The sequence below is a fragment of the Thamnophis elegans genome, chromosome 6 (assembly GCF_009769535.1).
Source record: "Thamnophis elegans isolate rThaEle1 chromosome 6, rThaEle1.pri, whole genome shotgun sequence".
NCBI lineage: Eukaryota > Metazoa > Chordata > Lepidosauria > Squamata > Colubridae > Thamnophis > Thamnophis elegans.
This window is the reverse complement of record NC_045546.1, coordinates 64,968,809-64,995,964: the sequence shown is the minus strand read 5'-3', so window position 1 is coordinate 64,995,964 and position 27,156 is coordinate 64,968,809. Positions and strand designations below refer to the sequence as shown.

The following is a 27,156-nucleotide window of genomic DNA, read 5'->3' as shown; positions in this document are numbered from 1 at the left end:
TATTGCCATATGGAAGAGGTAGTAGAATTATAATTTAATGGAAAAGTCCTATATTACTTGTCCTTTATTCAGTAGATGCAAGAACAGATGCTTAACATCCTATTTCATATTAACAGCTTTACATCTCAGTACATTTTGATGCCATTTCTCTGCAGCAAGGGTGTATTAGGATGATGGCATTTCATAGTATGCCAAGATTACAGCTCTTATTTTGTGAGAATAAAGAAAGAAAAAGTATACTTAACATGAATATTAAAATGTACATTTATTTCTTTTCAGCAATCGAGGATGTCCTAATGTCTAAATTCATAATTTGCCAAATCTAACCAGAACCAGAACCAGAATAATACAGTACAGCCCTGTGTGACATGCCTTTGAATTTCTACAAATCTCAACTTTCTTTTTGATTTCTTCAATGCATGTCAGAACAAAGCCGAAATAGAATGATGGTTGGCTAAAAGGCAGTGGCTGAAATAAGATACAATAATAAGATATGCTAAAATCATGCTATAATGAGTACATTTATTCCACGTGGATTTTTAGTTGGAATTCTACACTTAGATTTCCTAGTAGAATTAGACATATGCAGTATGTTCTGCCGTGTAAATAGAAATGTAAGGATATTTTTAAAACAAGAAAAAAAAGCTTAATATTGAGTTTATGTTTTATTGCAATATTTTCCTCATTTGGATCATATCAAGGTACTAGGAATCTATTGATACCTTTAGATCAAATCATCTTGTCTCATCTTGTCTCTTCAATTCAATTCTATCAGGATTTCTTCGTGAAAGGAAAATGTTGTGTGATAACCCTAACTGGAATCCTAGGATAACTCTAAACTAGTTTACTCCATCATTTTAGCCATTGTCTATCCACTCTAGGATGAAGGCATCTTCTGCTTGTTTCCAACCAATACAGTCCTGAGCTTTCTTTTGCCAATTGGGTCTGCAATACTTGCTGATTTTGTCAATTTCCTGTTTTAGATCTCTTTCATGAATGATTTTTATCAAGTGGAATCCATTCTAAGACTGCCTTGGTCCATCTGCCAACTGTTGTTCTTGCTATGCTACCAGCCCATTTCCATTTCAATTCTTTTACTCTCTTGATGATATTGTATACTTTTGTTTGTTTTCTAATCCATGTGCAGGTTTTTCTATCTTGTCTTGTAATGCCAGATATGTATCTTGTAATGCCAGGCATATATCTAATTTATTTACGGGAATCAATATTAGCATGTTTGAGCATAACCAAGCCCATTAAAATTATATAGACATGGATGCTCAAGTTGCAAAAATATAAATTGAAATAATGAATTACTTAATTTGATATTTAAAAAAATCCCTGCAGCCTTTGAATTTTCTGGTCTTATGATGGTAGAAAGGGAAAAGCAAATGGAAATATTCTCCCTTTAGGAGGAAGCTGAAGGGGAACCTAAGAATTTACAATCTATGAAAAGCAGAGACAAGGGAAAATATTAAGAAAGCATCCCTTGCTTGATATTCCTATTATCAATAGTAGTTAATAATATAAAAAGACATCAGAGGTTATATTTCTGGAGCTTAACACAGAGCTGGTTTTTGAGTTTTCTAAAACTCATTTTTTTCTAAATCAGAAAAAAACTATAAATTGCTGAATTCTTCTTCTAGTCAAAATTACTTTTGATCTAGAAGTAACAATCTGATCAAACATATAATTTTACACTGCTATCCAGGTCATAGAATGTCAAACTTAAAAGAGAAAGGACCTCATATAGGTGTTGGGAGGAAATACTCCCGTTGGGATTCTTCAAGCCGGGATGCAAAGATGGGTGCTCTGAAGAATAAATTGAATAAAGAAGCCTTTAATGACAAGGAACCTAGAAGAGTAACTTTCAGCAAGGTTTCTCGGCTAGTTAGAAAGATTGACATTCAAAGGAGAGTTTATATACTTTTTCTGATTTTTAGCCTAAAACTGTTTTTGATGATGTTTAATCCTGTGCTTGGTGACATTTGTGTCTATTGATGGGATACTTTCCTCTATTCAGGCTTTGTTGGGAAGGAAAAGGTTAATCCCTGTTCCTAAAAAGAAGCAGAGTTGAGAAATCCTGCTGGCTTCTGTGTGTTTTGTTTTGGTGATTGGTTTAACAAACAGCAGCTGGCTTGTTTTCTTCTACTTGCTACATTCTAGGGCTAAATGCATTCTAATGGTCAAGCTAATGACCATTAGCTTGCACTTGAGCTTGCCTGAGGCTGTAAACTCTGGCAATGAGACAAACAAGGCTTTTCTTTCCTTGTGCTTTTAGTTAAAAGAATTTAAATGGTTTTGATTTAATTGTTTGTATTGTGTTTGCATTATTTGCTGTTTCATGTCTTCTTCCTTCTTCTGGGGAGGGGATCTTCCATCCCCTGGGGATCCAAGAAAAATATTAGCAGAAATGTAAAGAGGCTCTTTTTTTTTCGTCCTTCAAAGAGACAGCAAAAGTCGTTAATATTTTTGGAAACATTTTAATATTTTTTTATTTTAAGATTTAAAATTTGAAGCTTGCTTTTAAACATACAATATGAAATGTTTGTTTAAAAGAGCAAAATTATTCAGAATTTAAATATATATATGGTTTAAAAAAAGCTAATTGAAATAATTTCCATATCTATGCAGGACCTCTGATTATATTTTCTACCATAGTTTTTTAAGCATATGCATTAATTGTAGTTAAAAGCCATTTAAAACCACATTCATTTTGCCTTAGAGTGTAAGCTACAAACCACATGCTAAATTCTAAAAAAAGGAAGAGAAAGAGAGAAACCTATTTAATTAGTGTGCATCTTACTGAAGAAAGAATTCAAAACAATGACTTTACTTTATTGCTTTAATATACTTTTTATTTCAGATATATTTGTATATATTTTATAACATGATTCATAATATTGCGGAATATTTTAAAATAGCTTTTAAATTGATGATATCTATACTAAATAATGAGGATGAGATAAAAGAGATTAATTAGAGCTTTAATAATTATCCAATATAATAAAAAACAAATACTAGTAGAGCTTCTGACCTTCTGAAAAATGTTTTCATTAAGGCAAGTCTCTCGTTCATTGTTTAGAAAATCTACAATCTACAATATACATACTAAATTTACATTTTGGAAGAGAAGAACAAATACGGATAGAACTGTAATGTGACAAAATTGGGAATCATAAGATGTATCTCAAATACTCAGATAACAATGACAAGTCTTTGAATTAATTTAGTAAATAATACATTGATTAAAATATATTTGAAAGATGAAACTTTTTCAAGACTAACCTTATGGAAATATATGGTAACAAAACAACAAAACAACTAGATACCATGTACAGTTCTCTTAAATTTTTCATCATTGTTTGATGAATTCTCTTGAATTTTTGAATGAAAACAAGATTTTCATTCCATTTTATAAATATGATAATAAACATCATGTCCTACCTATTATTAATGGTGGCCCATGCATCATTAATATTATTGGTCATTATTTGTACTTTTCTGGTGTCATCAGTTGAGTAATCCCGAAGAAGTTTAAAGGCCAAATCATTTGCTACATCCAGATTTATATGCCATTGCCGTAGCTCTTTTGCAAGTTGCTGGAAAGAGAGAAAAATATGAGTACTATTTCAGAAAGGCCTCAGCAAAATACACAGACTGAAAATATACACAAAGCAATTTAAATACTCATAACAGACACATATAGAGGTAGGCCTTGAATTATAACCACAATTAGGACCAATATTTCTATTGCTAAGCCAAGTAGTTGTTAACTGAATCATGTTCAATTTTACAGCCTTTTTGAGCAATTGTTCAATGAATCTCTATGATCCATAAACAAATCACATGGTCATTAAGCTAATCTAGCTTCCCCCACTCACTTTGCTTGTTGGAAGCTAGCCGGGAAGATCACAAATAGTGATTATGTGAGTTGGGAACATTGCAACCTTCATAAATACATGCTAAGCAGCCAAATTTTCATCACATGACTTGTAGGAAGTTAAAACCCACCCCTCTCCTAGAAAAATGAAATGTCCTGGGAAATATTGAAAAGGCAGAATATTATATTTCCCTGGATAAGAAATGGAGAAAAACGTTTTTAGGCAGGAAATAGACTCACTCTTAATAGCCCCCACCTTTGTCAATGGAGCATTAAAAGGCCTGAGCTAGTCTACTCTACATAACAAAGATCTCTCCCTTCAACTTCAGGGTGATGGGATTAAGGCATATTAGTCTTTTACTCATCACACCACAGGGCACCTGGGAAGAAGCAATGCTCAACCAAACTTGGGAATCAAAACACAACCTTGGAAAGAAGGTGAGTACATCAAATTTTTAATTCTCTACATTTTAATTTTAAAGCATGGAAAGCATGGGAAATGTGTCTATGCCTGTGTGTATGAGAGAGTAGTTTCACCCTTGGAGAATAGCTGGATTTCATTTCTCTGTTTGGCCTCTTGCTGCACCCCTGCCTGTTGCTAGCAAGGGGGCCATCAGAGTGTGAAACCTTCTGCACATAAGAGGAAAAGCCGAGGGCTGTAATTGAAAGGTGGGGGGAAATTTGTTGTTGTTGTTTCTGTTCAGTGTATCCCAGAGCAAACCCCAAGATTTTTAGGTAATTGTGAATTTAGTTAATTAGATAGTTAGGTAATTGTGAAGTTGTGAAGTGTAGGAGGGCCATAGTTGTTCACCAAGGGCAGCAAGTCCTCCCGAATGGTCTCTATTCCCAGTCTGAAAACCATGGGTTGAGATAGGAGGGCCAAAACCTGTTTGCCAGTGGGTGGCAAGTCCTCCCGGATGGTCTTTTTCCCCCAGTCCCTTTCAGCTCCAGGATGATGGGATTAAGGCATGATAGTATTAGCCTTTTACCCATCACACCACAGGGCACCTAGGAAGAAGCAATGCTCAACCAAACCTGGACTCAAAACACAGCCTACAGAGTTGCCCCTGCATGGCCCCATGGGAGTCTGACAACCAATCAAAATATAAGCTTAGGTTCAAAGCCCAGAGAGGGCATAAAACCAGGGACTTTCAGCATCTCTGCCTCTTTTCTTCTTCACTCATCTTGAAACATGTGATCACCTTTTTCCCCAGGACCTCAAATCATGTGGTCCTGTCTATCATTAAAACCATCTTTCCAAGCAGCCTCCATGTTTCCAGTGTCTTCCCACTCCCCACTTGGAACTGAACCCAGAAGGACATTTCTTCCAACAGTCTATAGGAATTTTCATAAGTGTTCTCTCTTTCTGACAAAATAATCATTTGAAAAACTTTGAAAGGCTTCCAATCTTCAGTCAACACTTCCAATGTCCCTGAGCTAAATGGAGATCACAATGATAGTATGTGTTTTATTAGCTAACCTATTAAGAGTCCCATTATTTTCTGTTTTACATGATTTCATATAATGATTTTTATAATTAAACTAATGACACATTTTTCTTCCTTTTCTGTACTTCCCTTTTACTGTATATACTCGAGTATAAGCCTAGTTTTTCAGCCCACTTTTTGGGCTGAAAAAAGCCGCCTCGGCTTATACTCGAGTCAGTGAAAAATTTGCCCGAAATGGAGGAGAAAAAGGGGCGGGGCCATGCCGCTGGGTGACACTCGTGAATGGCCCAGTGCCCCTGTGAGTTTCCCCTCCCTCTGTGTCAGTTTGCCGCGCAGCGCGCACCGCACCATCCCCCCTCCTCACGTTCTAATGTAATGCAGGGCTGTCTTACGATTCCCCTTCCTCCCCCTCCTGCCGCTCTGCAACGATGTCCCACCTCCTCCTTGTTATGGCAAGCAGCCACATAGCGATGTCCCACCTCCTCTGGTACAGTGATCCAATGATAGGAATCACTGTGCCGTGTGTCATAGGAGGCGGGACATCGCTCCCGCGGCTGCACGGGACATCATCATCACAGCGGGACATCAGCATCATGAGGTGAGTGAAGTATTTCATTGAATACACCGCTAGTTTACTGTTTTTCTTTGAAATAAATATTCAAAAACATTATTGGTATTTATTTTTATTTTTGAAATTTACTGGTAGCTGCTGCATTTCCCACCCTAGGCTTATACTCGAGTCAATAACTTTTCCAGTTTTTTGTGGTAAAATTAGGTGCCTCGGCTTATATTCGAGTCGGCCTATACTCGAGTATATACGGTACTTTCAGTAATCATTTAGCTCTTATGTATGTTTTCCTGTTCTTTCTTTCCTTTCCTTCACATAGGAAGAGCTATGTAGGGTTTACAATAATGTATTTTATCACTTTTCCTCAATGTCTCAATGAAGTAGAGAAAAATATAAGCAGTTCTGTTGACATACTTTCACAATGTTTTTTTAATATAAATCTGAGATGAATTGAAATGCTTTTACAGAAAAAAAAACTGCATAGTCTTCACATTAGAATAAATTTTAAAAACAGGATAAATTTTCTTTGTATTCTAATATTACTCAACTGAATAATATAAGAAATGAACTAATGCAGTGCTATGTATAAGTTGTCAACTCCCAAAGTTGTCATGGTGAAAGAAGGAAGGGAAGTGCATTCCACACATATTTTCGGCTCATATTACTGCAGCAGGCTTGGGAGGGGTGCACCTCATTGGGGAATGTGATTTATGACACAGACTGAGGGAAGGGAAGGAACAGGGGTAAAATTCAGCTATAACTCAAACAAAGCTTAGGTCTGACTGTGAAAAGATCTTGCCAAAAATAAATGCTTCTAATAAATGATTAATTTTCCTTTGAAGTTTGGTCCAAGGCTCATAAATCAATTAGGGCATTTTTTTGGAAACCAGACGTAAGTATTATAGCATGCTAGTAGCTTTAATCCTTAAAACAAAATCCTGTAGACATAGCAATTATTACAATTGACTTTCTTTGGAAGGAAGTTGTTTTTAATGATTGAATTAATTTAAAGATATCTAAATTCACTGTTTCCCTGCTGCCAAAGACTGCATGCTGGCTTGGGAATTTTGAAAGTTGAAGTCCACAAGTCTTAAAGTTGCCAAGATTGGAAACCGTACTCTAGATCATTGGTGTTCTTGTTCTGACTAGATCTGCCAATTTTGCATTTTCTAGAATTTTGTTTTCCAGTGTACCATTGGTTTCATTTTTTTTCTTTTTAATTTTACCTAATATGGCTATGTTTTACTCTGATCTTTTTCTATATTATTGTAAGAACATATGGCTCTTTCCTTTAATAACTTAGCCATATCACAACGGAACATTCTATGAATTAGTAAACAACTATTCTTGTTACTTGAATGACTTTTGTTCTCTAACTCATTGAAATAGATTTACAAATAGTTACAAGTTAGATACTATGAAGATATATCATAAACTAGTTAAAAATTCTTTAGTGGCATATATCTGACTAAGCATTTTACTGAATGTTCTCTGCTTGCCTTTGGCTGTATTTTATCTCTTTTCATTAATAACCATTGTCATTTAATAAAAAAATGTACATATACATTGCAATGCAAACCAAATAAATATTAAATGATAATATAGTACAAAACACATTTGGGGAAATATGTTGTCGTAGGCAGAGGATGAAAGCTATTCTTTATTTTATTTTAAATTAATTTTAAGTAATATTTAAACACTTGTTTGGGACAGTTCTGTTTTTAATTTATACTATTTTTATTTTCTGATTTATTACTAGTACCTTGAGCTCAGCATTCTGTTTCTTTAGCCCTTCCACTGTATAAGAAATCTCCTTCCATGCTCCAACTTTCATTTTGGCACATTTTAGTCTTTGCTCAGCTTCTTGCTTTGCTTCCAACCATTGTGCTGAATCTTTCAACATTTCATGTAACTGTTGCCTTCGATTCTGAATGTGACCTTGCACTTCATCCCACTGGATTTGTATTTTTTCAACTGTGGGAAATAAAGGCAAAAATAAAATATGTCTTTTTATTTACAAATACTTATTTAAATGAATTAAAATAGAAGTTAAAAAGCCTGTTCTTGATTATGTTTAAAATTACATTATTTCAAATTAACCTCTCAATCTAGAACCTTGAATTGCATTTGTTGAATTAATTTTTCATAATAACATTATTATATAATAATGACAAAACTTTAGATAAATAAGAATTACACAACAAGAGTATGATTTGGATATGCTGTAAACTCACTGTAATTATTTGAAATTAGTTTATTATTTAGATATATTTCAATTAAACAAGCTATGATCTTCAATTGTCGAACACTGTCGGCTGCCCCCCCCCTCCCGTGGACATGTTATCTCCACATTCCATCTCTCCGTGATGTCACCCCATTTGGTTGATGCCACACTTTCCTCTATGTTATACTGCGACAGAACTTTATTCCCTTCGGGAACTCCCCCTTTCCCAAGGATGGCCTTCTTGCCTATCAAGACGCTTCCTTAATGATGGATCTTGGGATCCCGAGATGTGGCATGTGAAGAAGAGACTTCTTAGGGTTTTTTTACAGGAGTTTTTAAATCAAATTTTAAGGGGGGCAGGGGGGTTGATTTGGATGGCTCAGACAGACTTGGGGGGGGGAGACTGCCAGGGCACAGGCCAGAGCTAACTAATGGGTGTGGGTTGGGAGTGCTGGGAATGGTTGGGATTCCGGGGGAGAAATTAAGCCATTCCATTGGGGGGGGGGGTTCACCATCTCTACTGTTTGTGGGAGAGGCAGATATGGTGGGGGCTGAGGGCCAAATTATGTTCAGGGGATGCGGGTTCACTGTTTAAGAGTGATCGTGCGTTCCAACCGTCATCACCCTTATCACACCCCCAGGTGCTCGGGATTACAGGACCCTGGTCTCCGGCTGGTGTCGCTTAATGCCAGGTCCGTGGTACATAAGGCTCCCCTCATTCACAACCTCATACAAGAGGGTAGAGCGGAGTTGGCATGCATTATGGAGACCTGGTTGGGCCATGAGGGGGGTGTTCCCCTTAGTGAATTATGCCCACCAGGCTTCCAGGCATTTCACCAGCTGAGAGCTCAGAGCAGGGGTGGGGGGTTTGGCGATGGTTATTAGGCAAAGTCTTGGACCTCAGGAGGTCACTGTGCCTCAGATGGGTGTGAGTCCCTTTTTGTGAAATGGGGTCTTGGAGTTCAGGTGGGCCTTTTTGTTATGTACCTGTCTCCCTGCTACGTTTCATCAGCCCTGCCAGAGCTACTGGATGTGTTAGTTGGATTGGCGGTTGATTTCCCCAGGCTTATTATCCTGGGGGACTTCAATCTGCCTTCCATTGGCAAGACATCAGAGTCAGCTCGGGAGTTCATGGCTTCCATGATGCCTATGGACCTAACTCAGTTAATTCAAGATCCCACCCATAATGGGGGACACACGCTCGACCTGATTTTTGTCTCTGGGCAGTGGATGAATGATCTAGATTTAGGGGATATTTCTATCCAACCCTTGTCATGGTCGGATCATTTCCTCATCAGGCTTGACTTCCATACTGCTACCCTTCACCGCAGGGAGGCAGAACTGACTAGATGGTTCCGCCCCAGGCACCTGATGGACCCTGAAAGGTTCCTGATGGAGCTTGGGACTTTTCCTGAATCCCTTGCTCACAATTCAACTGAAGCCCTAGTGGAAGCCTGGAATAGGGCGGCCATGGGGGCCTTGGATCGTGTTGTGCCTTTGCAGCCTCTGACCCGGTGTTGATCCTGGGTAGCTCCCGACCGAGGAGCTCCAGGAGATGAAATGCCGGAAAAGATGCCTAGAGAGTGGTTGGAGGGCCAGCCAGTCTGAATCTGATCTAACACAAGTAAGAATTCATATTAAATCCTACTTAGTGGCGATAAAAGCAGCAAAATGGCAACATTTTTCTGCTCTTATCACATCCGCAGATAACTGCCCAGCCGCCCTATTTAGGGTGACCTGCTCTTTACTCAACCAAGGAACTGGGAAAGACCCATTGCAGGATAGCGCTGAAGAATTTGTTCAGTATCTGCAGGATAAAATCGCTCAGATCCGGACAGGCTTGGACTCTGACTGGGTAGATTTGGGCGAGTCGACAGGGATGAATCTTGTGGAGACCATCTGGGTTGAGTTTCACCCTGTGACCCCCAAGGGCATGGATAGAATTATGGGGAGACTCAGTGCTGCCACTTGTGTGCTGGACCCGTGTCCCTCTTGGTTAGTTTCGGCTTCCTGGAGAGAGGGGTTCTTTCCCACTGCCTTGAAGGAGGCGGTGATGAGGCCCCTCCTTAAGAAGCCTTCCCTGGACCCAGCTTCTTTAGCCAACTATCGTCCAGTCTCCAACCTTCGCTTTGTAGCAAAGGTTGTCGAGAGTGCGGTAGCACGTCAGCTTCCCCAGTACCTGGATGAAGCTGTCTACCTGGATCTGTTTCAGTCGGGTTTCAGGCCCGGATACAGCATGGAGACATTGGTGAATGATCTCTGGCCAGCCCAGGACAGGTGCTGCTCCTCTGTCCTGGTCCTATTAGACCTCTTGGCGGCTTTCGATACCATCGTCCATGGTATCCTACTGTGATGACTCGGGGGGTTGGGAGTGGGGGGCACCGTTTTACAGTGGTTCTCCTCCTACTTGTCGGATCGGTTGCAGTTTGTGTTGACTGGAGGGCAGGGATCGATTCTGAGGCGCATCACTTGTGGGGTGCCCCAGGGGTTGGTTCTCTCCCCCCTCCTGTTCAACATATATATGAAACCACTGGGTGAGATCATCTGTGGTTTTGGGGTACGGTATCATCAATATGCTGATGATACCCAACTTTTCATCTCTACCCCAAACCACCCAAATGATGCCCTCGATGTGATGTCCCAATGCCTGGAGGCTGTGCGGATCTGGATGGGGAGGAACAGGCTCAAGCTCAATCCCTCCAAGACTGAGTGGCTGTGGTTTCCGTCATCCCGATTTGTGCATCTTGTTCCATTTAGATGATAGGGGGAGAACTTTTAGCCCCCTCAGAGAGGGCCCGCAATCTGGGAGTCCTCCTGGATACGTGGCTTAGTTTAGAAGAACACCTGATGGCCGTGACCAGGGGGGCCTTTTACCAGGTTCGCCTGGTATGTCAGTTGTGCCCCTTCCTGGATCGGGATGCTCTGCGCACAGTCACTCATGCCCTCGTCCTTTCTCGCCTGGACTACTGTAACACTCTCTACATGGGGCTGCCCTTGAAGAGCACCCGGAGGCTTCAACTGGTCCAGAATGCGGCTACACGGGTTATCATTGGATTGGATTGGATTGGAAAGTTTATTTATAGGCCGCCTTTTCCCTGGGGGGACTCAGGGCGGCTTACAATTCATGGGGAGGGGAATACAAACAGTAAGACATAAAACAATACATAATTAAAAATAGAACACAACATTCATCATTCGGGAGGGGACGGATTACAATCTAACCCCAGGCCTGACGGGATAGCCAGATCTTAAGGGCTGTGCGGAAGGTCCGGAGGGTGGTGAGGGTACGGATCTCCACGGGGAGATCGTTCCAAAGGGTCGGAGCTACTACCGAGAAGGCTCTCCTCCGCATAGTCGCCAGTCGACACTGACTGGCAGATGGAATTCGGAGGAGGCCTAATCTGTGTGATCTAATTGGTCGCGAGGAGGTGATTGGCAGGAGGCAGTCTCTCAAGCATCATGGGGGTACCTAGGGGCTCCCATGTTGTGCCACTTTTAGGCGGCCTCCACTGGTTGCCGGTTGTCTTCCGGGTGCGATTCAAGGTACTAATTATGACCTTTTAAAGTGCTTCATGGCTTAGGCCCAGGATACCTGCGAGACCACCTACTGCCACCTGTAGCCTCCCACTGTCCAGTGTGATCCCACAGAGTTGTCCTCCTCAGAGTGCCGTCGGCCAGACAGTGTCAGCTAGCGACCCCCAGGGGGAGAGGCTTCTCTGTGGGAGAGCCTTTCCTCTGGAATGAGCTGACCCCAGAGCTTGATATAATCCCTGACCTCCGGTCCTTCCGACGCACCCTCCTGACGGGATAGCCAGGTCTTGAGGGCTGTGCGGAAGGTCTGGAGGGTGGTGAGGGTACGAATCTCCATGGGGAGCTCGTTCCAGAGGGTTGGAGCTACTACTGAAAAGGCTCTCCTCCGCGTAGTTGCCAGTCGGCACTGACTGGCAGATGGAACTTGGAGGAGGCCTAATCTGTGCGATCGAATAGGTCGCAGGGAGGTAATTGGCATTATACAAAACTTAAAAGTCTCTATAATACTGGAATTTTTAAATCATTAACCTAGAAGTGCACATAAAACAATTATTTATCACATATTTTATGCATATTAGTGGTTTAATATGAAAGAAAAGTATCCTTTGAAGTAGAGAAAATAATCCCTTTTTATATAGCCTGGGCTTAATTTTATGCTTAATTATATATTATTTGGTACAATATAAAATATGATTCTTTATGCAAATATAATACAGTTATAGCTGCATTAATTGTTTTCTAAGAAGCAAAGAAAAATGCTTTGTTGTGGTTTTGTAAAATGAGCATAAACTAGATGAAAAACGCAAAATCTGTTATAAGCATAAATGAGAGAACAGATAAATGTATGAAAAGTTTTATGAATTTAATCAGTAGAAAGTTGAGTCACATGAATAAAGCAGCATCATTTTTAAAGACAAAAAAACAAATACATCCGTATAAAGGAAAGACCTGGCCAACATATTGATATATTTAAGTGCCTTAAGAAAAAAAAATAAGGAAGAGTTTCCCATCATTTCTTTGAAAAACAATGTCCTTCACAGAAAAGAGGCAAAATTGACTTTGGAAATTGAACAAAACATAAATGTGTATGAGAAAGATTGTGCAAATTGATACCATGAGACAGCAATATTACTAACTTATAACAGGAGCTGTGTAGTGAAATATGTGTAGCTCAGTTACAATCACTCTCAAATGAAGGTCAAAGACACATGGAATGGTTACATGATATAAAATGTAAGTTGTATGCAGAAGCTGTCTCTCTGAAGCTCTGACATCTATAGTTAAAATCTGATAAAGCACTGGAAATAAATCCCTCTGAGACTCTAAGAACAAAATCTAATCACAAGAAACAGTATAAATACTGTAGGATGCCATGAAATTTGTAAAAAAAAGTATATTAATAAGAAAAAATCACATAATGAAGAGTATAAAAATGAGAGAATCTATTACTGTGACTGTGACACAACGTTTCTGCACTGAACCCTTCAGATGATTTCCATGTCAACCAAATGAAAACATTTGGAAAACTCTGAGGAACTAGGATTTCCTGTAAACACTGGATTATATTTTTGTTTTCCTACAGCTGTTAAAAATGTAAAAAAGGAGTCTGTGTTCAAAACATTTCTATACTTAGAAATACATTTTATACATTATTATTTAATTAATGTAATTTTGTCTTCAATATTTTTTACCTTCTAAGTTATTCAATTGCCAATTTCTTCTAAAGCAAACCAACCCAGTTTTAGCAATAGCAATAGCAGTTAGACTTATATACCGCTTCATAGGGCTTTTAGCCCTCTCTAAGCAGTTCACAGAGTCAGCATATTGCCCCCACAGTCTGGGTCCTCATTTCACCCATCTCGGAAGGATGGAAGGCTGAGTCAACCTTGAGCCGGTGAGATTTGAACCGCCGAACTGCAGCTAACAGTCAGCTGAAGTGGCCTGCAGTACTGCACTCTAACCACTGCGCCACCTCAGCTCTTCAAATTTAGTAAGTTCTTAGTGCTTTAATGGCCATCAGAAATCTGCATTTGTTTTTTATAGAAAACATGCAAACAACCCATCTCTTTCTTAAAGAAAATGTTAATAAAACTTAATAAATCAAACTCTTAAAATTATGAAGAGGTTGGAAAATGATTTTATATATTAAAAACAGAAACATGTTTTCTGCATTATGACACTACATTTATTTACAATCCTTGCTTACAGCCTGCATTGTTTAATAACTATTCAAAGTTACAATGGTGTAAAAAATAGGTTGAGAAGGACTTGAGAGATTTGACAAGAAATGGGACAGACTATGGGGGTATCACAAAAAAAGATGATGGGGTTGCAGCCCCAGAAATTAAAGAAGTGAATGAAAATATAGAAAACAAAGATAAGAAGTTAGAGGAACTTATTAATGGAGTAAACGTGAGTGAAGGTGGAAAGAAGGGAAGCTGGAAAATGACTTTGATAATTTGGTGCTTCACCCCAAACTCCAAGATGCAGGAGAAAAAGAAAGAGCGAAAAAGATGGAGTTAATAAGACAAATCTAATCAAAAATAAACCTGACAACCAAAGTTAAGCTTACATTAATAACAGCTCAAGGGCAACAAAACTACATGAGAGATCTTTTAAGCTACAAAGTGCGGAGAGAAGTTTTAAACCCTGGAAAGGTCCTGGAAAGAGAATCGACACAACAGCTGGCGAGAGAGGAAAGACCATTTTGTTACTGGAAAGACACTGGTTAATAATGTTAGTTGATGAAAAAAAACTAGTTAATTATTGATGATTAATAAGTAGAGATTTTAGTACTTTATAGACTGTTCTAGATTGCCATTTAATGTTTATTCGTTAACATATAATTTACTATGATACTAATAGTGAAATTATAACCTTAGTTAGGATAAATAACCGGGCCATAGAAATGCTAATGTATACTTTTGGTGATTGTTAAGTAGAAATGTTAACATCTCTTAGATTGTCTTAGATGTTTAATGTTTATTTTCTTAGCACGTAATTAACTAATTTAGGATTGAGGGAAAAGTCCTATAAATCTTATTAATAAATCATTGTTTAAAGATGGCTATAAAGGTATAATCTTGTGTGGGCCTGTGGAGAGGAGAGGTGAGATAAATAGTAAATAACTTTTAGTCAACTACAATAATAACAAGGAAATGTTAATGGATAATATTTAATGATACATACAGGTGTGTTATGGGGCTGGGGAAATGCTTACTTATCTTACTTAACTGAATTTGTTTTAGAATATGTCATAAAGGTGTAATGTTATTGGAGATCTATTGAAACTGCAAATGAATGCCAGTAGGTGGTTGTGTCTTTAAATATAAATGATTCTAGATAAAAACATGTTTAAATAATGGTAATCAAATGAGAATTATGGTACAAGGATAGCAAAATACATAATTTTTCTTTCTTGACTTAAAATGTACAACTTGATTTGAATGAAGTATATGTAAGGATTGTGGAAGAAACGCACGGAATATATTTTTAACCAATCGATACGCTTTCTACAAGATGTAACAAAAGATGATATTTTTTTTGTGTTTTTGTTTAACTAAAACAATAAAAAAAATTCTCAAAAAAGAAAAAGAAATCTGCATTCCTTTTTTATAGAAAACATGCAAACAACCCATCTCTTACTTAAAGAAAATGTTAATAAAACCTAATAAATCAAACTCTTAAAATTATGAAGAGGTTGGGAAATGATTTTACATATTAAAAACAGAAACATGTTTTCTGCATTATGACACTACATTTATTTACAATCCTTGCTTAAAGGCTGCATTGTTTAATGACTATTCAAAGTTACAATGGTGTAAAAAATAGGTTTGTAACCAGTCCTCGCATTTATGACCATTACACTGTTCTATGTTTCCAATCATCATTAAGACACTTAACTGATATACATTTACAATCATTGCAGTCTGTTGCAATGGCATGATCACCATTCTTGTGCTTTACAACTGGCTTTCAATAAGCATAGTTAATAGAGAATTTGGAAGTAAAATTACAAATTGTGGTCATGTGATGTCATGCTTAACAACCAGTGTGACTTGTTTCCGAACTAAATGGGAAATAACACGGTAAGTTCATCAGGTAATTTTCTGCTTAGATTTACAGTGCTTATTGATGGAATTGCCAGTCCCAATTTTGATTGCTAAGTGAAGACTACCTATATTAAATATCCTACCTGTCCTTTAGGAATTCAAAGGATCTTATACAGAAATTTTATAACCACAGAAATAAGTAGGTGAGTAGGTTGGCTGGGAATGAATAATGGAGCACTCAGTGCATTTGCTGTATAATAATAACACATGTTGGCAGTGTTCAGCTGGAAGGACAGAAACTTAATCTGAGTTGCCCATTGAGACAGAAGTAAGAGAGGGAAACAAGTTGCCCAGTCCCCAATTCTACACTTAACCATTTTTTACATTGCATACACATTTAAGCAAATAATAGTCATTAATAACATTTCCCCCCATGGTGAAATTCTGCTCAGTTGACCCAGTAAATTATTTGTTTAGTGCTGATCCAGAAGGTAAGAGAAATAGCTGTGGATGTAAATTAGGACAAAACAAATTTTCTATGGACATCAGAAAGAAGAGTGTCAAATCTGTGTATCTGCCACTTTTTGGTGGACGAAGAGGGTGGGTTGGATTTGATGCATTTTGTTCTTTCTCCTTTCTATGTCTTTCTTGCCTTGCCTGTTTATATAACTTTTCGCCCAATTTATAACCATTGTCTGGCACCTCAGAGGTCCGGAAAATCCCCCACCTCTTGGAGGATGCAAAGTCATGTGGTTTGAAACTCCAGAAGATGATCCTTGAGATTTCCTGCTTATCTGTTTCTCAGAGAGGCTGGTACAAAAACATCTTCACATTTGTGGATTGGAGGGAATCCACAATGGGAGGGGTTCCTAAGTCCTTTTATCATGGATTGTATAGCCTGAGGATCCCAGAGCTTTCATTCCTTTTCAATAAAACATTGCTTTTGAAATACCAGGTTTTCAAGAGTCCTTCACTTTTTTGAAGAGGGGGGCGAGGCAGGTCCTTACATAAAGCAGGGTCTGCAATAGTTGTCAATCGGAGAGGAATTTTTTTTTCTCTTCCCTACTGAGGGGATCCTGCAACAATGTCAAAACAGAGCAGTGAACAAGGGGAAGCCGAGTGCTGGGGAGAAATCTCTATTACTACCCTTTTTATTTTTATTATTTATTTATTTTTATTCTTTTTATTCGTATCCATTTCATGTAACCAAAATCATGTTTATACATATATATGTTGTCTAATACATGCTTGATGAAATAAAAGAAATAAAAATAAAATACCCAACCTGATACTGGCTCCATAAGTCCCATAGAAGACATTGAAGCTGTCTTTGAAAGTTCCAAGCCCTTTACATACAGCATGCCGTTTGGTTACAAGTGTATATAACTGAGAATATGGATGCAAAAACACTTGTAACCAAACAATATGCTGTATGTAATGGATGAGAATATTTTTATGTTGTTTTTTTATGTTTAAAAATAAAAGAAAACATTTGAAGAAAAAAAAAGAAAGTTCCAAGCCCTGATGGTCCTTAGGCGTAGGACAGGGGTCTGCAACCTTAAACATTCTAAGAGCCATTTTGACAGAAAACAACAGGAGCCACAAAACCTGGTTGGGTGTGGCCAACTCAATGTACTTCCCACCCAATCACTTGAAACCCCACCCCCAGCCACACCTACCCAGGTTTCATGGCTCTCAGTGTTTTCTGTGGGAAATGGGCCTCTCTCTCTTTTTCCCTCTTTCTCTCCCTCCCTCCCTCTCATTTCTGTTTTTCTCTCTTTTTCCTCTCCCTTTCTCTTCTTCCTTTCCTTTCCTTTTTCTTTCATTCTTTCCTTTCTTTCTTTCTTTCTTTCTTCCTTTCCTTCCTTCCCTTTCCCTCTTTCTTTTTCTTGAATATGATAGCAAATCCAAAATAAAGATTAATTTTGGGAAATTGCTTCTCTGTAATCTTTTCATAGTGAACTCTAAGTTGATAGAAGCTGGCAAGATTGTACTAACAGCAATAGCATGTGTGTGTATATATATATATATATATATATATATATATATGTAGGTCTCTAGTTGTTCGGGTTTTCTTCCGCATAGAATTGGAGATAGCAATAGCAATAGCAGTGGACTTATATACCGCTTCATAGGCCTTTCAGGCCTCTCTAAGCGGTTTACAGAGAGTCAGCATATTGCCCCCAACAATCTGGGTCCTCATTTTACCCACCTCGGAAGGATGGAAGGCTGAGTCAACCCTGAGCCGGTGAGATTTGAACCGCTGACCTGCTGATCTAGCAGTAGCCTGCAGTGCTGCATTTAACCACTGCGCCACCTTGGCTCCTGAAGTGAAAACCTGAAGTAGTCAGCAGCAGCCTGAAGATGACGAATGTGACTTCGTCGAAACGTCGCCAAGACATCTCCAATTCTACGTGGGAGAAAACCCGAACAACTAGAGACCTACATACTAACACCCGCGAAAACCTCAGAAAACATATATATATATATATATATATTTCTTTTGAGTTCGACAATATTACATTATCCAAAATGATAAATAATCTTATTTTCAAATGCATTTTTGCCATCTCTGTTATTTTCTTAAGAAAAAATCAAACTTGCTTCCAATTTGTGCCTTCTGACAAACTGCAGTTTTCTTGGCAAGAGATCTAGCTTGCCATTGCTTTCATCGCAGGTCTGGGAAAGTTTCTTTCTTTCTTTCTTTCTTTCTTTCTTTCTTTCTTTCTTTTTCTATTTCTCTTCCTTTCTTCCTTTCTCTTCCTTTTTCTCCCCTACTCTCTCTCTGATTTGTTTCCCTCTCTTTTCTTTCTGTCTCATTTTCTCTCTCCAGCTCTCATTTCTCTCTCTCTCTCCCCCTTCTCTCTCTGATTTGTTTTCCTCTCTTTTTCCTCTCTCTCATTCTCTCCCCCCAGCTCTCTTCCATTTCTCTCTCTTTTTCTCTGTTTTTCTTGCTCTCATCTCTTTCTTGCACACATGCCAAGCAAAATATCCTCCTGGGCTGGGATCATGGCAGCAGGGACAGTGACTCCTCCTCCCACTGCTGCCAGACTCAGCTCAGCGCCAGGTGTGGTCCCCTTTGTGTTGGCTCAGGAAGGAGGGGAATCCTTACAACTGCCTAAGAAACTGGGACCAAAATTTATTGGCCCATTCCCCATCACCAGAATCATTAACCCCCTCATGGTAGAAATCCTCCTTCCTAAAACACTTAGGCAGGTTCATCCAGTGTTCCACTGCAGCCTATTCAAGCCAAAAATCACTTCAAAGATCAGACCCCCTTTGCCCACACCCCCAACCCCCATTAAGGTGGAAGGAGAACAACATTTTGAAATTAAAGATATCCTGGACTCCCATACTCACCATGACTCCACACAATATTTAGTGGCAATGAAACACCTACCATCCTTTCAGAACGAGTGGGTAGCCAAAAAACATGTAAAAGCTCCCACACTGTTAAGGAAATTCCACCTGAAGTACCCTCAAAAACCATCCTAAATCGTATTGTATTATATGTTTTATGTCTTTCCAAGAGGACTTTCCATTTTTCTGAGGAGGGCAATATGTCCATTTTTCTGAGGAGGGCAATATGTCAGTTCCATGTATCTGCCATTCTTCAGTGGACGAAGGGGGGGTGGATTTGATGCAAGTTTTCTTTTTCCTTTCTATGTCTTGTCTTGAGGCCTGGTGCCTCAGAGGTCCGGAAAATCCTCACCTCTTGGAGGATGCAAAGGGGGGGGGGGAGGCCTTGTGGTTTGAAACTCCGGAAGATGATCCTTGAGATTCCCTGCTTATCTGTTTCTCAGAGAGGCCAGTACAAAAATATCTTCACATCTGCGTATTGGGGGGAATCCACAATGGAAGGGGTTCCTAAGTCCCTTTATCGTGGATTGTATAACCTGAGGGTTCCAGAGTCTGCTTTCAATGTTGATCTACTTTCACTCCTTTTCAATAAAAGATTCCTTTTGAAATACCAGGTTTTCAAGAGTCTACGCTTTTTTTCGGCTTCGGGGGGTGGAGCCTGCCGCTGTCGGGAGCTCAACGAAGCTCCTGCCAGGACTCTGGTTCGTATATCTTATAAGATCTATAGATATCTCCCCTTTCTGGCAGAAAGGGGCAGGGAGAAGGTCAGTCGTTAGGATCTCTTTGTAATTCATAGCTTTTTTTTTTGCTGTGAATGGAGAAGAGGTTCAACATTAGCTGAGCCTTTACTCCGGCCAGTTTTCCGCGCTGCCTTTTTTGCAGCCTAGGCAGATTGCCCCCCCCCCCAGGACAAAGCTAAGCTATTTAAAAGTCAATCCGGGCGGGGACCATTCCTGAGGAATTTCTTTTATTACTATCTAAAATACCAGCTTCAATTTCGCAAAAGGCTCCCTTCCTTTTTTAGCTGCGTCACAAGATGGCGATCTCGTAGTTTTTGTGTTTGATGTGACGTACTTAGCCAGCCCTACCCTCCTGAAGGCTTCTCTGTACTAATTGCTAAAAGATTAACTGAGGGGAGCAGAGACTTTGATTTTTGGCTCGCTTGATTGCTTGTCTTTTATTTCTACTTTGGAATGGCTCCCAAATCTAAACAGAAGCGCTTCCTTAATAACATATCTCTAAAAACTGCTATGAAGCCGCTACCCTTGCCTCCCACACCCTCCACGGGAGATTTGTTAACACAAGAATTTCTTCTCAAAACGCTTAATGACTTCAGACAGGAAATTAATCAACTGATATCGGATTTATATGATCAATTTGATGCTAAAATTGCTCAGGCAAAGAAGGATATGATCGGAGTAATGACAGTCATGACAGATTATATTGCTGAAGCGGAGGACAAATTGGAACTTTTGGAAGAAACTAACCTTAATTTGATATCCAAAATTCAAACGTTACAACAGGAAATGGAAATTGCTCAAAAACAACTTGTCATGATAAATTACAATAAGACTGCCTTTGCAATAAGGGTTAGAGGACTGCGTGAAAACCAACAGGAGAATTTGAAACAGATCTTCTTTGAGGCTTTCAGCCGCTTGGTGGGAAGTCCGGGATTTAACTTTGATTGGCAGATTCAAAGAATTTACCGCCAGAATTCCTGGGTAGCAAAACAGCGACAGCTTCCGAGGGACATAATAATATACTTTACCACAAGGGAATCCAGAAATGAGATAATACAGAGGCTTTACAGCAAGAGGTTGAGAATTGACGGACAGGACTTGATTGTTTTTAAAGAGATACCATTTCAATTATTAAGAACAAGGAAAGAGTACGCTTTCTTAACCGAAGAACTCAGAAATTCTCAGATTCCATACAAATGGGAAGTCCCAGCTGGTATTACAGTTACATTTGGCAACCAAAAACACCGCATTAACTCTGTCTGTGAAGCCCGAGAATTTTACTACGAGATCCTGAAGGCGGGACTTCCTGATTCATCCGGACCTGGAGAGAGACAAGGAGAAGGAGAAGACAAACAGCGAGACACGTGGCTACAAGGCGGAGGGTGTTGCTTTCCTCTTCCGGAAGGGCAGAAGACTAAAGAATAAAGACTAAGCGATGTTCTTAAAGCTTTATGATTTCCGTCTGGGATAAAATGGAAAAGTGGTATATTGATGATGAGACATGGAGACTGAAAGAAGCGTTGCTGATTGTGGACACATATTGTATATAAGATTTGTCTGAATTCTAACTCAAATTGCGCATGAATTATTTTCTTAGGCGAGGAGAGCGGAGATTGCGATCTTTTTGAGTTGTGGTCTGGGACGAATGGAGTTGGGAGGCGCGTGGGAGAGGGAAGGGTAGCGAAAGCTTAATTAGACTACTTGGGGCTAGAATGCAAGCTGATATTTGTTTGAGTTGCTATTTCAATATAAGGTCAAGAAAGATTGGTCGGAGAGTCTTCAGGAAAGTGGAGTAAATATGGGAGGAGCAATGGACGCGGATAAAATATATATATGGACATAGATAAAGGCAGGGTGGAAGGTAAAAAATTTACATGTGGAGGTGGGTAAGGATAGAAAGGGAGGTGTTGGAAATGAAAAATGAAAGAAGTACTTGAGTTTAATGGTTTTATAGAAAGGTTTGGATATTCGGATAAAAAAGAGAGAAATTAAAGGTTTGAATAGATAGACAAAGCAATGAGACTTTTAGTTGGGGAATCCTAATTGATCAACTTACCTGGCTCTAATATAGTTTGAAACCCTGCAAGTAGTAAAATAATCGAAATTTGGAATGAGCTACATTGTTTAAGATTTACAGATAATGGGAAGCTGTGTTAACGTAGTGGGTTTATTGACCCTTCTCTGTTTCCCCTTTCTTTTTAGGTGTGTGTGTATTTTTTATTATTCTCTTTTTTCTTTTTTTTTTGGCTTTTCTTTTCTTTTCTTTTTTTAATTTTAAAGTTAGCTGGCCTTATTATACTCAAATGCTTGTTAAAGAATTATGCCGGGTATGGGACCTGCGAAGCCGTAAGGGGGTTAGGGAGGGGGGATTATAGGGGGGAGGGGGGAGGGTGGAATTACAGTTTCAATTCTTAGAACAATAAGAATTCACTTGTATACTGCGGCTCATTTTCCTTTTTTTTTTTCTTTTTCTCTTTTATTCTTTTTTTTTTAAAAAAAAAAAAACAAACTGATGGATACACCAAAGCGAGGAGAAGAGGGAAAGAGGAGGGAGAAGTAAAGAGGGAGTGAGAGGGAATGTAAGGAGGGTGAGATGGAGGGAGGGGGAGATGTCTGAGGGGGAAGGGAAGTAGAAGAGGGGAATGCTGGAGGGGTGAAATGAAAGTTGGAGGGGGAGAAGAGAGGGTGTATGGGGGATTGAAGTGTTATGTTGGGGTTTTTTTTTTTGTTTGTTTGTTTTTTTTCTCTTTGTTTTTTTTTGTTACGCACAGTATATAAGTGATTGTATAAAATGAAAATGAAAATGAAAATGAAATAAATAAAAGAGTCTACGCTTTTTTGAGGCGGGGGGGGGGAGGCAGGTCCTTACAAAGCGTCATGGAAAAGACTCATGAGGAACTTTTTTTTTTTGCTGGAGACATTTTAGCAGAGGCTAAGTGGGAGGACATTATTTTCATATTGAATTTTGGCACTAGTAAAGGAGTTGGACTACAAGATTTTCCAAATGCCACCCTTCTTGTCCAGTCTATGTTTTTATGGAAACATAGTGTCAAGGTTCTGACTAATAAACCTAAGCAAATCAGAACTCTGAGACAGATCTCTTTCAAAGAACTTCTTTCTCGGGCATATCATATCGACATGATTGAACATAAAACCAACTCTAAATATTTCTGTGGTTTCAGTGTAGTTTAGGGATCAGCAACTTTAAACACTCAAAAAGCTATTTAGACCCATTTTCCACAGAAAACAAAACACCAGATGGGCGTGGTCAACTCAATGTCATGCACTCCCATCCAGTCACATGCTCCCTTCACATCCTTATTCCTTCTTTCTTTCCATCCTCCCCCCTCTGATTTTTCCTTCCTTCCTTCCTTCCTTCCTTCCTTCCTTCCTTCCTTCCTTCCCTCCCTCCCTCCCTCCCTCCCTCCTCTGATTTCACCTTCCTTCCTTCCAGAGGTGGGTTCCTACCAGTTTGGATTTGCATTTTTTAGTATTGCGCATGTGCGAAGCGCGCACACGTGCTGTGCAACCACAAGCAAACCATCAGTAGTGGCTGCTGGAACCCACCCCTGCTTCCTTCCTCCCTCCCTCCTGGACTCCAATGTCTCTTTTCTCACCTTCCTCCCTCCCTCCCTCCCTCTCTCCTTCCCTCCCTCCTCGCCTCCCATGTCTTTTTTCCTTCCTTCCTTCCTTCCTTCCTTCCTTCCTTCCTTCCTTCCCCCTCCTCTGATTTCATCTTCCATTCTTCCTTCCTTCCTTATCTTCCTTTCTTCTTGAAAAAAATTATCCTGTCTTCTCCATTGAGGCCACTCCCCCACAAAAACATATCCCCTCTTTCCTTGAAAAGTGATCTTATTATTTTAAGTAAGATTTTTTTAAAAAAAGTTTTGGGACTCTGAAAAGAAACTAAATGGGTCTGGAGAGACTTTGGATTCTTTTGAAAATGAAAATTAGCAAGTGGTGTTTTCTCTGCTTTGAACCAAGAAGGAGAAACCATTGTGTGCGCGCACACACACACACACACACACACACACACACACACACACACACACCTCTACCCTATTTTTATTCCACTTTCCTGGATCCTTGGGAAAGGAATGACATCTTTCCCCCATCCCCGTCTTTAAAAATCAGGACTTTGCACCGGCGCGAAATTTAAGCACACATTTTGTGGAGTGTCTCTCCTCCCCCCACCCAGAAAAAAACAGGATTCAGAAACGCAAACCAGGAAACCCCTTTGGACTCAGGGGAGTGGAGAGGGAGGGAGGGAGGGTCAGGGGGGCGCTACCAGTCTGAGAACTTGGTGCGATTTGGAGCTGCTGCATTTTATGTGTGTTGCCTCCAACCAAGGCCCTTTGTTTCCCCATGGAAAATGCTCCAAAGTGGGTGGGGAGGTAACGAGGTGGTCGATATAATGGAGGGGGTTTTCTATCTGCTCCCCCCTCGCAGTCTTTTAGCAACTATTGTTCCACCTTGCTTCCCTCTCCCCTTAAAACCAGGCTAGGGAAGAAAGCTGGAAATCTAAGAGGGAGGGAAGAATAGACCCAGGCAGATCCCTCTCTGAATATCCTCCCACCCAGATTTTGACTGAATTCCTCTCCGATCCTCCAGTGAACAGACCCCACCCCCCTTTTTTTGACTCTGGACCACTGGGCCTTTATTTTCCCCATTTATTGGGGGGAAATGGATTTTAATTGGATCTTCCCCTTGCTCCCTTCCCCCTTCCCCCCACTGAATCCCACTTCGGAACAGAGAAGTGCAAGCTGGAAACATCTGTTGGGGCAACATCAGAGCACACCTTCTGATCCTCTGGCACTTGGCTCACTTGGCTCACAATTACACAAATGATCATGCAGTACCTCGTTAATCAAGAGCCAAGGTGGCGCAGTGGTTAAATGCAGCACTGCAGGCTACTGCTAGATCAGCAGGTCAGCGGTTCAAATCTCACCGGCTCAGGGTTGACTCAGCCTTCCATCCTTCCGAGGTGGGTAAAATGAGGACCCAGATTGTTGGGGGCAATATGCTGACTCTCTGTAAACCGCTTAGAGAGGCCTGAAAGGCCTATGAAGCGGTATATAAGTCTACTGCTATTGCTATAATCAGCTGCATGAATATGGCAGGGGCCCCTTAGAGCCCAAAAGGCATCCCCTTGAACTAGAAACTCCCCAGCAGGCAATTGCCATCTTCCACTTGTTCCCCTCTTTATTTCTCACTCTATAGTATGCTTCTGTCAGGTCCAGTTTGGTAAAGATCTTTCTTTTTGTCAGGTGGGCCAGCACATCCTTCATTAAGGGGAGAGGGTACATGTTTGCAACACACACAACTTTTATTGGCCTGAAATCAACAAATAATCTCATCATCCCATCCTTCTTTTCTTTGAAGAAAATGGGGGCTGCCACACAGGATTTCACCAGTTGGATTAAATCCCTTGTTAGGTTCTTGTCAATGTACTCTCTTAGCTCCTTCATGTCTCTTGGAGTCATGGAACACATTTTTGGCTTAGGAAGTTTTACACCTGGCAAGATCTTGATCAAGCACGTTAGATAAAAGATTTATATGAATTAGCTATCTGTTGTGGCCCAGCAGGATCCAGTGGAGCTGCTGATGGACTTGGATAGTGATGAATCTGCCCTGGACGATGTGGAGGACCCTGGGCAGGGTTCAGACTCAGAGCAGGGACCAGAGAGGCTGGTTGGCCACCAAAGGATTCATTATCTCAGTAATTGAACAGTGGCAAACAGCCAAGCCTGTGTTCTGGATTATTCACAGGCCGGAGGGGTCAGAACAGTTTGTTTCCTGCCCAAACAATTTACAATAAGCCAATATAGAGCAGCTCCTTGCCTTAAACGCTCAACTGGCACAGCAGGTGGCCTTGCTGGCCGGCCAGATAGCTCAGCTTCAAGGGCATGCTATTCCCCCCCCCCCAGCCTCGGAGGAAATGTCTGGTTGCCATGCCTGATAGGTTTGATGGCACCCAAGCCATGTTTCTAGCTTTCTTGGGACATTGCCAGCTCTTTATCAGTCTGAGAGCGGAGGATTTTCCCACTGATCGGGCTAAAGTGGGGTTTATCATCAGCTTACTCTCCGGCTCCACAGCTCATTGGGCTACCCCTTTGTTGGCCCAGGCTAGCCCTTTGCTGGACGATTTCAGGGTTTTTTGCGATCACCTCAGACTCATGTATGAGGACCGCATTAAGGAGGAAATAGCCACCAGATGTCTCAAGACGCTGAAGCAGGGCCGGGGTTCCTTGAAGGACTATGTCAGTAAATTCTGGCTCCTTAGCCAAGATTCGACCTGGAATGAGGCAGCCCTCCCAGGACACCAGAGGGGTGCCGATCCCGCAGGAGACTCTAGCTCCATGGGAGGAGCCCATGGACTTGGATGCTGCCAAACCCTGCTTGTCGTGAACTGAGATGGACAGACGGCACGCAGGGGGATTGTGCTTTAATTGTGGGGATCATAGGCACCTAGCAGTGGTTTGCCCCAAGAAGAGTAGGGGGCTGCGAGGTCTGGGGCCTATCCCTCAGCTCTAGAACAACTTGTCGGGAAATGGGCAGAGCCCGATCTGAGGGAGACCTTAGGTCGGGCGCACACTGAGACAGAGATTGATGGCCCTTCCCAGCACTTGATCTTGGTAGCACACATTCTCCTGTCTGGTAGTCCGCCGGGGATTCCGGCCCATGCCCTGGTTGATTCCGGGGCTACCACGAACTTCATGGATGAGGCGTTTGCGACCAGGTATGCTGTCCCTCTGTGTCCAGTGGACCCATCGATGCTTATCGAGACCATTGATGGCCGGGTGCTTCTGTCTGGGCCTATCAAGGCCACCACACAGCCCTTGCACCTGGTCATCGGGGATCAAGAGGAGGCCATCCAGTTTTACTTTGCCTTGGGCCTGTATTTCCCCGTGGTCCTGGCCTTGGCCTGGCTGTGGGCGCATGACCCCCAGATTTATTGGTCCCAGAACTGGTCACATTCCTGTCCCTGCAATGTGTCGACCACACCCATCACATCTGTGCAGGCCAGGTGCTGAGTTCGCCCAGGGTGTCCTTGCCGCTGGAGTTTGTGAACATCTTCAGTGAGCAGGAGGCGGACCAATTGCCATCGCACCGGCCTTATGACTGCCCCATTGACTTGGTGCTGGACACGCAGCTCCCTGTGGGTTGGCTGTACTCTATGTCTGAGCCAGAGTTGGCCACATTGCAGGACTTTCTGGACAAGAACCTCACCTGGGGTTTTATCCAGCCCTCATCTTCACCACTGTCTGCCCCGGTCTTGTTCGTCAAGAAGAAGACCGGGGATCTGAGACTCTGTTGTGATTATCATTGCTTGAATGTAATGACAGTGAC

At 40.8% G+C, this 27,156-nt stretch overlaps 1 protein-coding gene across 1 annotated transcript in view; it reads right to left on the bottom strand.

Annotated features, from left to right (window-relative positions):
• DMD (dystrophin) overlaps positions 1 to 27,156 on the bottom strand; it is a 1,161,901-nt gene that overhangs the window by 413,344 nt on the left and 721,401 nt on the right. Inside the window, 2 exon segments of the mRNA XM_032219839.1 lie at positions 3,448 to 3,602; positions 7,662 to 7,873. Of these exon segments, the coding sequence (XP_032075730.1) occupies positions 3,448 to 3,602; positions 7,662 to 7,873 (367 nt within the window).